Source organism: Podarcis erhardii (genome assembly GCF_964252035.2).
Source record: "Podarcis erhardii genome assembly, chromosome: 3".
Lineage (NCBI taxonomy): Eukaryota > Metazoa > Chordata > Lepidosauria > Squamata > Lacertidae > Podarcis > Podarcis erhardii.
The window spans coordinates 123,784,544-123,799,567 of NC_138507.1; the positions used below are offsets into that span (position 1 = coordinate 123,784,544).

The 15,024-nt window shown below is 47.7% G+C and overlaps 1 protein-coding gene across 2 annotated transcripts in view; it reads left to right on the plus strand.

Moving 5' to 3' along the window:
• The window catches only part of KIF3C (kinesin family member 3C), a 48,228-nt gene that overhangs the window by 22,005 nt on the left and 11,199 nt on the right, over positions 1 to 15,024 (plus strand). For both annotated transcript variants that reach the window (XM_081854656.1, XM_081854657.1), the window contains exons 2-3: positions 11,830 to 11,931; positions 14,364 to 14,486. In XM_081854656.1, coding sequence (XP_081710782.1) covers positions 11,830 to 11,931; positions 14,364 to 14,486 — 225 coding nt within the window. The remainder of the gene's footprint in view (positions 1 to 11,829; positions 11,932 to 14,363; positions 14,487 to 15,024) is intronic.

Below are 15,024 nucleotides of genomic sequence, written 5' to 3' on the forward strand. Positions count from 1 at the left end.
TTGGTGAAGTACTTTGTCCAAAGCTTTTTGAAAGGCTGAGGCCAATTGCATGACCTTCCATCGATTTGCTTGTTGACACGAGAGAGGGTTTCCTTACCCTTGCAGAAGCCATGCTGCTTCTGCTTCGGCAAGCCTTGTTCTTCGATATGCTTCATAATTCTACCTTTAAGGAAGTCTTCCACCCTGGCTGAGGCCGCTGGGAGTTGGAGTCTAACAACCTTCTGGAGAGCTGCAGATTCCCTTCCTTGGAATATAGGAAGCTGCTTAGACTAAGGGAGCCTCCAGATTCTCTGTATTTTGTGGGAGGGATTCAGGAGCATCCCAGAACTTTAAAGGTAAAGGCAGTGGCGTAGCGTGGGGGGTGCCAGGGGTGCCGGCCGCACCGGGCGCAACTTCTGGGGGGGCGCGAGTCCAGAGGGAAGGGACAAGTTCCTTCCTCCGCCGGCCTCCCCGCCCCCGCCGCCCCCACCACCCTTGCGCCCTAGTGCGCGCGTGCCCCCCGCCGCCACCGCTGCGGCTGCGCTCCACTCACTGCTCGCAAGAGGAGCAGCCACTGCAGCAGCGCCGCCGCCGGCACCAACACCTCCGCACCCCGCCGCCGCCGCCATCCCCTCGGCCCAGCCACAGGCGGCGGCTGCTTCTGCCGACTGGGGGGGAGGAGAGCTCCGAGGGGCCTCGCCGCGCCCTGCGCTCCCCAACACCCTCCGAGAGGAAGCCGGCGGGCGGGCGAGGGTCTCCCGGCTGAAGGGGGCGCCGCTAGCTCCGGCTCTCAGCGCAACTCTCAGCTGGGGGGGGGGTCGGGCGAGGACGGAGCGCGGCTGGAAGCCCCCGGTCCAGGCCGGGGGGGGGGAGGAGAGGCGCTCGCCAAGCCCCAATCTGGAGCGCCTCGGAGCGCGGGCTCCACCTACAGCCCAAGGAGAGGAGGGGGCGGGGAGGCGCCCGAGGGGAGGGGGCTTCGGCTGCCTCGGCCCGCGGGGGCGCCGCAAATAATAAATTTAATAAATTCCTGCTGAGCCTTAAGGGGGGGGGTCCTTGGCTCCTTCGCTCGCCCCCAGCCCCAGTGGCGTAGCGTGCAGGGGGGGGCCGGCCGCAACATCTGGGGGGCGCGCTCGCACTCGAGTGCTAAAATCCAGGGGTTAGAGGACTTCCGGTCGGCGCCAGCGTTTGATGGCGGTCCTAGCCTCAAGCTCCGAGGCAGGACTGCTCCGTAAGTTCGGGTCTTACCCGCTACGGCAAGCGGGGGACCCCTAAAATCACAGGCGCTGAAGCCTGTGAGCAAGGAGATTCGGTGGGCACCTTTGCGCCCCCCCGGCATCGTGAAAGAGCCTTTTTAAAGGCTCCGGAGCGGCATCGGGGTGAGCGCGGTGCTGAGGATCGCTACCCAGCTTACGGAGTGAAGCCGCGTCGCCATTAACGGAGAGCGCCGATTCCTTTCTGAAATCAACGATTGGCAACAACAATACCCGTGAGTAAGACTGCAAAAGTAAGACGGGACTTAAAAAATTTAGAAGATTTGGCTGAAAACGGGAAGGCAAAATTAAGGAAGTCAGCCTCCCGGAACTGCATGATTAATGGAGCAATGAAAAGACTAAGCTGTGTTTAAATGGACCTTCCTTTTAACTCTTATTAAACCAGACATCGAAAGGATCTCCCCCCTGTTGTGCAGGAGAAGGGGGGGAGGAAACAGAATTAATTTAACCTGCAAAAGAAAGGGATAAGGAATAAAAAACCTCTGCTGCTGATACTTCTGGCCAGGCTGCCGGAGCAGAGATCGCCTGAAAAAAGGAACTGTCAAGTGAGCTGTCAAAGGACAGCGGCTACAAAATAAGACTTATTTTGAAACATACTCGGGACTTTGGTGGATTACAATTTTAACAGTAAAGTGCTACAAACTAAAGACTTTTAATGGGACTTTTGCCTTTGGACTTTCTGTTTCTTTGTTCTGGGTGCCTTTGGACGGTTACAATTTCCTCCTCTAGAGGGCTTTAGTTACATTACGGAGTATCCAGTGGGATTTTCCACTTGCAACTTTCCTGTGTGAATGACCTTGAGTTATGAGCAACCCGCCAGAAGAGATTTCAACAAGAAGTAAAACAAAGCAGGCTCAAAAACAAGCTCAAAAAAGAGGCTCCTTATCAGGAGCAGCAGCTGCACAAGAAAAAATAACAGCAGCATCAATGGAGTCAATGACACAGGCCCTGCTTAAAATAAATCAGTCACTAGAAGTACTTACCAAGCAATCTGCAGAACTCACTAAACAGTCTACAGAGAACTCAAAGAAATTGACGGAGTTGACAACAAGACTAGACCTGAATACAACAACAATTTCATCTAATACAGATTCTATAAACCGTTTGGTTCAAGAATCTACGGAAACAAGGAGAATAGCTGAGAGTGCTAGGTCCACTGCTGAAGAAACCAAAGGAAAGTTTGCGCCTATTGTAAAAAAAGTACATGAACATGATTCAGCATTAGCCCTACTAGAACTGGAAAGGAAAAGTAAGAATCTGAAATTAAGACTGGTTCCAGAAGAGGAAGAGGACAAGCTCGGGGAATTCCTTACAGACAAATTTCAAGACTTCTGGAATGATGAGCTAGATGGAGAGGAAGATGAATTTATGATAACCTCAGCCTTTCGGATTGGCAGGAAGCAAGGGAAGAAGCCAAGAGATTGTTTAATTACCTTAGGATCAAAGGAACAAAGAGACAAAATATTGAACCTACATTTCCAGAAGGCCTTGGTCATTAAAAATTCTCAGATTCAAATCTTCAAGGATATTCCTAAATACTTTTTGGAGGTTAGATCTCAATTTAAAGAACTAGTTGATCTACTTAAGAAGAATAATATCCCATTCAGGTGGGAATTTCCACAAGGGCTGTCCTTTAGCTACAAAGGGAAGAAAATTAAAATAAAAACAAACCAGGATAAAGAGTTCTTTTTGGAAAGAAATCAAGAGGATCTTCAGAAAGGAACCGTCAGCGAGGAGGAAGTACCGGACATCTCAAATCTATCATTTGGACTGAACCGAGCACCGACCGAGGAGGAACAACAACTTGGTGCAGTCGGTGGAAGGTCTACCCAGTAACCAAAATGTCTCTGCAACTCTTCAGTTGGAACTGCAATGGTTTGAACCACCCTCGAAAAAGGGGCCAAGTATTTCATTTATTAAAGAAGGAACATCTAGACGTAATCTGTTTACAAGAAACTCACATTGCCAGGATACATAGAAAACTTTTAACAAACAAGAGACTAGGACAAGAATTTATATCATCAGATAGAGTCAAGAAAAGAGGAGTTGTGATTTATGTCAAGGAAAAATTTGAACCAAAATTGATCTTTAAGGATGACCAAGGAAGATACCTGGCAGTGGAAATCCAAATTTATGGAGAAAAAATATTGATTGTTGGAGTTTATGCACCAAATGAGGGGAAGGCTGAATTCTTCAAGAAGTTGCACGAGACTTTAATGGACTTTTTGGACTTTAAAATTATAATGATGGGTGACATGAATGGAGTCGTCTCTACAAACATGGACAAGGCCCAAAGACAAACAATATCTAATGACGGAAGACTACCAAAGACTTTTTTTGACCTGACTGACACTATGGATCTGATCGATATTTGGAGAACTAGGAACCCTCTGGAAAGGGAGGGGACTTTCTTCTCTGAAGCAAAAATGACATGGACTAGAATTGATCAAATATGGATTTCTAGTAATCTGGCATCAAAGGTTAAAAAAACAGAAATCTGCCCAAAGACCTGCTCTGACCACAATGCTGTCAAGATGGAAATGAAACTGACAACAGCTGGAACCTTTAGATGGAGAATGAATGACACTCTCTTTGGAGATGGGGAAATTTGCAAAAAGGCCCAAGAAACACTTAAAGACTACTTCGAGATCAATTTGAGATCAGACACAGAAAAAAGAATCATTTGGGACGCAAGTAAAGCCGTGATGCGTGGCTTCCTAATACAACAGAATTCAATAAAGAGGAAAAAGCAGAATGAGAAGAAAGAGAAAATTTGGAATCTAATAAAAGAAGGGGAGAAGAAATTGAGATCTAAGCCTAAATCCCAGGAGATATTAAGAGAAATAAAATTCTATCAAACACAATATATGGAATTGACGAACCAGGAAATAGAATGGAAAATTAAACAAATGAGACAAAAGACTTTTGAATCTGCAGATAAATGTGGGAAGCTACTGTCTTGGCAACTGAAAAAGAGACAAAAATTGAATACAGTGACATCACTCGAAGTAGATGGGAAGTTTATTAATAAACCAAATGAGATAAGTAATTGTTTTCAAAGTTTCTTTAAGAAATTATATAAACAAGGGCCAAAAAATGAACAGGAGATAGAAGAATTTATTGGAAAATACGGACTATCAAAAATCTCTGAAAACAACAGAAGGAGTTTAAACGAGAAAATTACAGATCAAGAAATAGAGAGTGCCATCCAGGATATGAAGCTGGGAAAATCACCAGGACCAGATGGATTAACTGCGAGATATTATAAAGTATTGAAGGATTGGTTAATACAACCATTGAAAGAAGTCTGCAATCAAATTTTGGAGGGGAAAAAGGCTCCCGAATCGTGGAAGGAAGCATTCATCTCACTTATACCAAAGACAGAAACTGAGAAACATCAAGTCAAGAATTACCGCCCTATATCACTTTTGAACGTGGATTATAAAATTTTTGCAGACATTTTAGCAAAAAGATTCAAAAAAGTGCTGTTAGAGGAGATTCACAGGGACCAAACAGGCTTTCTACCAGGCAGGCATTTGTCAGACAATGTGAGGAATATTATAGATATTCTAGAACTTTTGGAAACTGACATAAATAGAAAAGCTGTTTTGATTTTTGTGGATGCAGAGAAAGCCTTTGACAATATTTGTTGGAGCTTTATGAAGAGGAATCTCCAAGGAATGGGGGTAGGCAAGAACTTTGAAAATGGTATAAGTGCAATTTATTCTGAGCAAAAGGCCAAACTTATTGTAAATGGTATGGTTATGGATGAAATTCCAATAGAGAAAGGGACACGACAGGGATGCCCAATTTCCCCTCTATTGTTTATATCGGTACTGGAGGTTTTCCTTAACATGATTAGAAGAGACCAGCTGGTTAAAGGTATACAGGTCGGAACTAAACATTATAAGCTAAGAGCATTTGCAGATGACCTAGTTTTGACACTACAACAGCCAGAAACTAGTACAAAAAGAGTTTTGGAACTTATTGAAATATTTGGTCAGGTAGCAGGTTTTAAATTGAATAAACACAAGACAAAGGTGTTGGAAAAAAATCTCACGGTGGGGGAAAAAGATAGTTTTCAAAGAGAAACTGGTTTGGAAATTACTAAAAAGGTAAAATATCTGGGGGTGAACTTAACATCTAAGAATGTGAATTTATTTAAAGATAATTATGAGAAATGCTGGGCTGAAGTGAAGAAAGATTTCGATATATGGTCAAGACTGAGACTTTCCTTGTTAGGCCGAATTGCTGTAATCAAGATGAATGTATTGCCGAGATTGTTGTTTTTGTTCCAGACATTGCAAATTTTAGATAAGATGGACTGTTTCAAGAAGTGGCAGAAAGATATATCTAAATTTGTCTGGCAGGGCAAAAAACCCAGAATTAAATTTAAGATTTTGACTGATGCAAAGGATAGAGGGGGCTTTGCCCTGCCGGACTTAAAACTTTATTATGAAGCAGCAGCTTTTTGCTGGCTGAAACCATGGCTACTTCTTGAGAATACAGACATTCTGGACTTGGAAGGTTATGATAATAGTTTTGGTTGGCATGCATATTTATGGTATGACAAGGTAAAGGTACATAGAAATTTTAAAAATCATATTATCAGGAAAGCATTGTATAATGTATGGAATCGATATAAAGATTTGTTTGAAAGTAAAACCCCCAGGTGGCTGTCACCAATGGAAGCTAAGGCGGTAAAAAGATTGAACATGGATACAGACTGGCCAAAATATTGTGAAATTGTAGAATATGATGGTGAAAAGCTGAAACTACAGAGTTTTGAGAAATTGAAACCTAAAGTCCGAGACTGGTTACATTATTACCAGATTAATGAAACTTTTAAGCAGGACAGAAAACTAGGATTTCAGAAGGAGAGGTCAAAGTTAGAAACAGAATTGCTAGAACCCAATACTAAGAATCTGTCTAGAATGTATAATCTGCTGCTAAAATGGAACACACAAGATGAAACGGTTAAATCAGCTATGATTAAGTGGGCACAAGATATTGGTCATGATATTATGTTTGCTGACTGGGAGCAGTTATGGACCACAGGTATTAAATTTACGGCATGTAGTGCCCTGAAAGAGAACATAATGAAAATGATCTATAGGTGGTACATGACCCCAGTCAAGCTTGCAAAGATATATCATTTGCCCAATAACAATTGCTGGAAGTGTAATGAATGTGAAGGAACTTTTTATCACCTTTGGTGGACCTGCCCAAAGATTAAGGCCTACTGGGAAATGATCTATAATGAAATTAAGAAAATCCTTAAGTGGACATTTGTAAAGAAACCGGAGGCTTTTCTCTTGGGCATGGTCGGCCAATTGGTACCAAAGAAAGATAGGACCTTTTTTATGTACGCAACAACAGCAGCAAGAATCCTTTTGGCGAAGTATTGGAAGACTAAAGAACTACCTACTCTGGAAGAATGGCAGACCAAGGTGACTGAATTTATGGGACTGGCAGAGATGACCGGCAGAATCCGTGACCAGAAGAAAGAGACAGTGGAGGAGGACTGGAAAAAATTTAAAATCTATCTTAAAAATTGTTGTAAAATTTCGGAATGTTAAGATGTCAGGGGATTGGACACTAAGAATTACAGCTATAAATCGAAATTTATAAAGCAGAAACTCTTTTTAAAGAGAATTAAATATAAAAATGGGATGAAGAATTGCTAAAAATTTTGAAATTTGGATGCAGTGAAGGGGAGGTTTGGGGAAGTCGCATTATGTTTGTTTTGTTTTTTCTTTATGTTGTAAAATCAATAAAAATTATTATAAAAAAAAAACTAAAATCCAGGGGTTAGGGGGCGCAAATTACTTGCCTTGCCCCGGGTGCTGACAACCCAGGCTACGCCACTGGGTAAAGGGACCCCCGACCATTAGGTCCAGTCGTGGCCGACTCTGGGGTTGCGGCGCTCATCTCGCTTTATTGGCCGAGGGAGCCAGTGTACAGCTTCCGGGTCATGTGGCCAGCATGACTAAGCCACTTCTGGCAAACCAGAGCAGCGCACGGAAACACCGTTTACCTTCCCGCCGGAGCGGTACCTATTTATCTACTTGCACTTTGACGTGCTTTCAAACTACTAGGTTGGCAGGAGCAGGGACCGAGCAACGGGAGCTCACCCTGTCGTGGGGATTCGAACTGCCGACCTTCTGATCGGCAAGCCCAAGAAGCTCAGTGGTTTAACCCACAGCACCACCCGCATCCCTCCCAGAACTTTAGGTACAGTAAAGGTAAAGGGACCCCTGACCATTAGGTCCAGTCGTGGCTGACTCTGGGCTTGTGGCGCTCATCTCGCTTTACTGGCCGAGGGAGCCGGTGTCCAGCTTCCGGGTCATGTGGCCAGCATGACTAAGCCGCTTCTGGTGAACCAGAGCAGCACACGGAAATGCCGTTTACCTTCCCGCTGGAACGGTACCTACTTATCTACTTGCAAACTACTTATCAAACTGCTAGGTTGGCAGGAGCAGGGACCGAGCAACGGGAGCTCACCCTGTCGTGGGGATTCGAACTGCCGACCTTCTGATCGGCAAGCCCAAGAGGCTCAGTGGTTTAACCCACAGCGCCACCTGCACCCCTCCCTGAACTTTACATGTGTGCAGTGGAGCAAAAGCAGTCTGTCTGGCAGGAAGAGCCATTTGGCAACGGAATGGACCGCCTGTCTTGGACTCTCCTTCCCTGGAGGTTTTCACGCAGAGGTCGGATGCCCACCGGCCAGGGCTTCTTGAGCTGCGATTCCTGCATTGCGGAGGTTGGTCTGGATGACCCTGAGGGTCCCCTCGAACTTTACAACCCTATGATTCTGCGATCCCCAGCAACTGGGCTTCTGAGGCAGCCTGGCTCTAAATATAGCCACCCATGTGGGAAGCAGGCGAGCCCGTTGACAAAGGCCAGGGTGAGGGGACTGAGAAGGGGTGGGTGATGGTGGTGGCCAAGCTTATCCTCTGCCAGGGGGAACCTTGTTGATGGGCATGGGGAGCGCATGTTTGCTTTCCCAAGGCCCCTGAGATGTTATGAGAGCTGACAGGGACCTCCTGTGGGAGAGGAGGGAGGGAGGCGGATGTTTCGAGAGGAAGCTGGTGGGCTGTACCATCCCCCGGGAGCTTGGCAGTCTCTGAGAAGGACTCTGCCCGATTGTGTGGGTCAGCTGCGCTGCCTTTTTTTGCTCCTCTTCCTCCATTTGGGGAAAGTCCTGGAGTGGAATATGATGCTCACTAACCATAAGGCAATTATTTCTCAGGATTCCAAAATATTTGGGGCCAGGCTGTTTTGGCACCTGAAGAATTCATTGTTGTTGTTGTTGAGTCGTTTAGTCGTGTCCGCCTCTTCGTGACCCCCTGGACCAGAGCACGCCAGGCACTCCTGTCTTCCACTGCCTCCCGCAGTTTGGTCAAACTCATCTTCGTAGCTTCGAGAACACTGTCCCACCATCTCGTCCTCTGCCGTCCCCTTCTCCTTGTGCCCTCCATCTTTCCCAACATCAGGCTCTTTTCCAGGGAGTCTTCTCTTCTCATGAGGTGGCCAAAGTCTTGGAGCCTCAGCTTCAGGATCTGTCCTTCCAATGAGCACTCAGGGCTGGAGAGGTTTGATCTTCTTGCAGTCCATGGGATTCTCAAGGGTCTCCTCCAGCGCCAGAATTCAAAAGCACCAATTCTTTGGCGATCAGCTTTCTTGATGGTCCAGCTCTCACTTCCATACATCACTACTGGGAAAACCATAGCTTTAACTATACGGACCTTTGTTGGCAAGGTGATGTCTCTGATTTTAAAGATGCTGTCTAGCTTTGTCATTACTATTGCAATTACCTGTTCATTACATCTGTGCCCTGCCTTTTTCTCCAAAGAGCTCAAGGTGGCATAACATGGCTGCCTCCCTTATTTAACCCCAACAACCACCCTGCGAGGTAGGTTAGGCCGTGAGACAGTGACTGGCCCCCCAGGTCACCCAACTAGCTTCTTGGCCAAGTGGGGGATTTGAACCTGGGTCCTAGTCCAACACTCTGTCACTATGCCACGCGGGCAGCTCCCCACATGGTTAACACAGCAGGGGCACAGATTGGCTGGGGGTCCTCAAGTGGGGAGGAGACGGGCATTGCTCGGTTCAAAAGGGCTTCCTGGTGGATTTTGCCCTCAGAAATGCCACACGTCCATCCCCTGAGGTGGCTGCAGTGGCCATTTATTTATATTTTTTATTTTTTATTTATTGAATTTATATACTTCCCCTATCCTGGAAGTCTAAGGGCAGTTCACAGAATAAAATCAAGATATAAAACCACAAAATACATAGTAAAAATAAAAACAACAACCCAATAGCCCCTCTCCCCACAAAAACACATTTTTAAAGGGCACAGGATGTCAGTCAAATGAACCAAAGGCCTGGTTAAAAAGGAGCGTTTTTTCCTGACACCTGAAGGTGTATAATGAAGGCGCCAGGCGAGCTTCCCTGGGGAGAGGATGCCACAGACAGGGAGCCACTGCAGAGAAGGCCCTGCTCTCGTGTTGCTACCCTCTGGACTGCTCAAGGAGGAGGCACACGAAGGAGGGCCTCAGAGGATGATCTCAGGCACCAGGTAGGTTCATATGGAAAGAGGTGGTCCTTGAGGTATTGCGGTCCTGAGTTCATCTTCAACCTCTTTGGTCCGGGACTTCCTCGTTGGCACTTCTTCTTCCCTGCTCTAAAACTTCACACCTGATCTGCTTCCTTGGCAGTTTTTAGGCAGAGGTTGGATGGCCACCTTTAGTTGAGATTCCTCCTTTGCAGGGGGTTGGACTAGATGACCCTTAGGGTCCCTTCCAGGTCTACAATACTATGATTCTGTGATCTTCACACTCAAAGCCGAGTGGCTTTCTTCAGCCCACAGATTCCCCTCTGTGTGTGTGGGGGGGTGTCTCATTGGGGGCTGCTTTCTCCATGCAAAAAACCCCCAGTCCCTGACTGCCTTGAAAGCTACTTGCCTGCCAGCCTTCCGGGTGGGGGCTTCCGCCGCTGGGGTTTGTGTGGGGAGGGGGCTGCTCTGGGCAAGAAGGGCCTTGCAAGCTGGGGCTGCAGCTGTCCTGCAGGCGGCGGCGGCAGCTGTGGAGCCCGACAGCTGTGCGGAAGGGAGGAAGGAAGGAAGGGAGGAAAGACGGAGAGACGTGGTCCTGGCATTGGGCCAGCCCAGCGTGGGATGTGTGGGGACCAAGGCCTGGGAATAGGCGCCCAAGGGGGCACGGTGCCCACAGCTCCTTCCTCGCCAGAGGTCAGCAGGCCAGCTGGGCATGCCCTGCGCATGGGGGGTGGTGGCTGGGGGCATTCTTTTTTAAAAAAATATTTTTTATTAGGAATTTCAACATAATTTATCAAAAACACATCATCCTCATTCCCTCCCCTCCCCCCCCCAAAAAATAACCCCCCTTCAGCTCCTCTCTCTGGTTTTTCGGCACATGTTATTCTCTGCATATTATAAAATTGTAAAGATCCTTAATTTACCTATCTATATATTACCAATAAAAAGTTTGTGTATGTCTATTAAAACCTTCCAAGGAGTCCAGTTCGTTTTGTTCTTCCTTTAAGTACTTTGTAAAAGGTTCCCATTCTTCTTTCAAGTAACAGTTGTCCTTGTCACGCAGTTTGTGTGTCAGTTTCACCAATTCCGCCTAGTCCATCCGTTTCTCTTGCCACAGGGCTGGGGGCATTCTTGGACTCTGCCAGCCCTTGTCCACAGCTCTGGAACTCGGTGTGAAGAAAGGCAGCGCCACCATATCCTCTTCTCTGGTTCCAGCCCTCTGCCTCCCCACCAACACTCGGCTGGTCCTCATAGGCAGGAAATCCCCACGCTCCCGACGGGTGCTCGTTTCACTGAGAAATCTGCTGACTGGAGTCTTGCTTTTGTTGCATCTTGTATTTTGTGTGTTTCTCATCAGGGGTCACCACACAGGTGCTGTTGAGATGTCATCCCTGTCTTATTTACTGTGCAGGGATCCTAGAATCATAGAATTGTAGAATTGGAAGGGTTTCAAATCTTGCTTTGATTTGGTGTCTCAACAGCATTGTAAGGCTGTTGCTGTTGTTGTTTAGTCACTTAGTCGTGTCAGACTCTTCGTGACCCCCTGGACCAGAGCATGCCAGGCCCTCCTGTCTTCCACTGCCTCCCGCAGTTGGGTCAAACTCATGTTTGTAGCTTCCAGAACACTGTCCCACCATCTCGTCCTCCGTCGTCCCCTTCTCCTTGTGCCCTCCATCTTTCCCAACATCAGGGTCTTTTCCAGGGAGTCTTCTCTTCTCATGAGGTGGCCAAAGTCTTGGAGCCTCAGCTTCAGGATCTGTCCTTCCAGTGAGCACTCAGGGCTGATTTCTGTGCGTTCTCTTTTCCCTCTTACATGCCCAAAAGGAGCCTGGGGCTAGACTGGGAGGCCCAGCAGCTCTGCCACACTGGTCCATGGAAGCCACCTGCAAACCATGGCTTCAGGTCCTCTTTGCTTGCTTTTGGTGGTAAACAAACCGCAGTTCAGCTGCTGTGTGTGCACAGCACTTAATACTAAGCCGTGGCTTGATAAACCATCATTTCCCTTTTCCTTCCTTTCTCCAGGCGATGGAGAGCAAGTTGCTGATTGGCGGAAGGAACATCATGGACCACACCAACGAGCAGCAGAAAATGCTGGAACTGAAGAGGCAGGAGATTGCAGAGCAGGTAGACAGACGGGCAGGGTGGGAGCAGGACCAGTAACAACCCCTCCTGCCTTTCCTCCCCTTTGCTGGCTGATGAATGTGGCCCTCACCAGCCCACTGCAGCTGTTAAGTTGTGGGCGAACATAGCAGACGACACAGCGATTTTTCCAGAGCAGTTCTTTATTTGTAAGCTGGACAGAACTGAACAGCAAACAGCTCAGCCAGCCTGCTTTTATAGGCAGCCGGCTGTCAACATTGTAGCAACAACAACCCAGGGTTTCCAGCCTAAAATAACTGACGTGGACCTGAGTGAAAACTATCTACAGTATCCCCCTGCTGGCCCAGGGTGAGAACTTCAGTACATAACAGCAGCCATAGCTGGCAGCCCTTTAAAACACACCTGTCCCCTTCCTTCCAGGCCTCTGCAAGAGAGAAGCAGGGCCTGGGTGCTGGGCTGCAGTCTGCAAGCCCTTGACAGCAGCCAGCTATGGCCGCTGGATATCCAGTTTGATCCCCTTCTTGTAGGCTGCCAATCTGGCGCCACTCCCCCAGGAGCATGGCCAGGTGCTCAGGACACCTCGGGCGTAAAGCCGGCATATGCTGATGTCAAGGAGCCGTCAAGTGAGCCCAGGTCATCCTTACGGCAGGAAAGAACGGGAGGCACGATTAGCTTTCTATTAACAGAAAATACCATATTTTTCACTCTATGAGACGCACCCGACCATAAGATGCACCTAGTTTTTAGAGGAGGAAAACAAGAAAAAAAATATTCTGAATCACATGTTGTTGAAGAAAGCAACGCAAAGCTTCAGCGAAAGCAACGCAAAGCCTCTTCAGAACTCTCCCGTTGCCCTGAAGAGGCTCCACGCAGCTATCCCAGAAGCCAGAACAGCAAGAGGGATCGCTGCTTTCGCTGCACAGTGATCCCTCTTGCTTTTCTGGCTTCTGGAATAGCTGCGCAGCCTGCATTTGCTCCATAAGACACACACACACATCCCCTTAATTTTTAGGAGGGAAAAAGTGCATCTTATAGAGCGAAAAATATGTTTTCTTAATCCAGCAGAGATGTTGCTGAAACTGACCACTGGCCCTGCCCTCCCCGCTCTAGCCTCTCACCCTGGACCCCTCTCAAGCAGACAAAAGTTGTGTCCAGAGGGCGAGATCCTCCTCTGGGCCTGTCCAGCCCTTTGCTCAGCAATGTGCAGGACTCTCCTCAATTTGGGTTTCAGGAGGGAAGAGAGCCAGTGGGGCTGTTGCTCCTGCTGGGCAACGAGGACAACCTCGGACTCGCCTCTGTCCGAGTCTACACTCACACTCTGACTCTCAGCCTCCAGTCCTGTCCTGGAAGGGTCTCCTACTCCTGACCCCCCTTGATCACCCACTTCCCTGCTTCTAGAACAGCCTTTCTCAACCCGTGGGTCTCCAGATGTTGTTGAACTACAACTCCCATCACCCCTAGCTGGCAAGGCCAGAGCTCAGGGATGATGGGCATTGTAGTCCAACAACATCTGGGGACCCACAGGTTGAGAACCGCTGGTCTAGAATCTCCCAGCTTGTCCTTTCTCTAAGATGCTCCCCAGTGTCCCACCGCCAGGGTCCGGGGTTTAACTCCTCTTCTTCTGTGTGTCCCCTGTGGGGCTCTTGGGTGGGAGACCCCCCCTTCCCTCGGGCCCTAACAGCTGATTTGTGGGCAGGTAGTAATAATAATAATAATAATAATAATAATAATAATAATAATTTTTTATTTATACCCAGCCCTCCCCAGCCAGAGCCAGGCTCAGGGCGGCTAACACCAATAAAATCACAGTAAAAACATAATAGGGAGAAAAGGGGGGGGGGAGGAAAATGAAAAAAAAAAACCCAATTTAAAATACAGGTTAAAATGCAGCCTCATTTTAAAGTAGCTCATAAATCAAGACCATAAGGGGATGGAAACATAAGGGTCAGACCGAGTCCAGACCAAAGGCCAGGCGGAACAGCTCTGTCTTGCAGGCCCTGCAAAAAGATGTCAAGTCCCACTGGGCCCTATTCTCTTGTGACAGAGCGTTCCACCAAGTCGGGGCCAGTACTGAAAAGGCCCTGGCCCTAGCTGAAACCAATCTAACCATCTTGCGACTTGGGACCTCCAAAGTCCTTAAGGTCCTCTGCAGGGCATACCAGGAAAGGCGGTCCCGTAGGTACGAGGGATCGCACAGGGCTTTAAAGGTCAAGACCAGCACCTTAAACCTGACCCTGTACTCTACCGGGAGCCAGTGCAGTTGGTAAAGCACTGGATGAATGTGAAGTTTGCAGGTGGAAGGGTGCCTTGTGGCACACCCAGCCATGCCTCCCCCCCCCCCCCGGGCAGCGTGTTTCAGAACGCAATGGCACGGGCGAGGGTCCGCGGGGGGGGGGGGTTCAGCTGAGAAGCCCCTGACCTGCGCAGACTAAGGCTTTGCTGGTCTCAACCCACAGAAGCGGCGGGAACGTGAGATGCAGCAGCAGGTGCTCTTGCGAGACGAGGAGACCATGGAGCTGCGGGAAACGTTCACCTCCTTGCAGCAGGAAGTGGAGATCAAGACCAAGAAGCTGAAGAAGGTGAGCAAGGGGGGGGGAGCGTGGCCAGAGGGGGCGGCGGGAGATGGGGGGGTCCCCCCTTCCCCGTAGCTGCAGTCCGAGGCCCAGCGCGAGAGCCCAGGTCAAGGCTTCGCTTGCCAGGGATCGGGACCCAAGCCAGAGGACAAACATTTTTTTCAAACGTTTTTTATTTCTACTTTTCAAATTTATACATTTCATTAGTTTTACACGGAACATTTCAAGATTTGACTTCCTTCCCCCTCTTTCTGCGGTTCCTTAAATTTATTTTTTTATACCTTCTTCATATCCAAATGAATTTAACTTGCTCATTTAATGATCTACTGTAAATATATACCCTTATGAAACTGCAGGTTGTTGCAATAATCCTGCCAATGTTTTTATCTGTTTACAATTTATCTGTAAATATTGAATAAACCATTTCCGTTCTTTTATAAAAAGTTTGTTATTCATTTGTTATTTCTTATTCTTCTGGTAAGTTTTGCCATTTCTGCATATTCCATAAGTTTTTGTATCAATTCTTCCTTTGCTGGGACTTCTG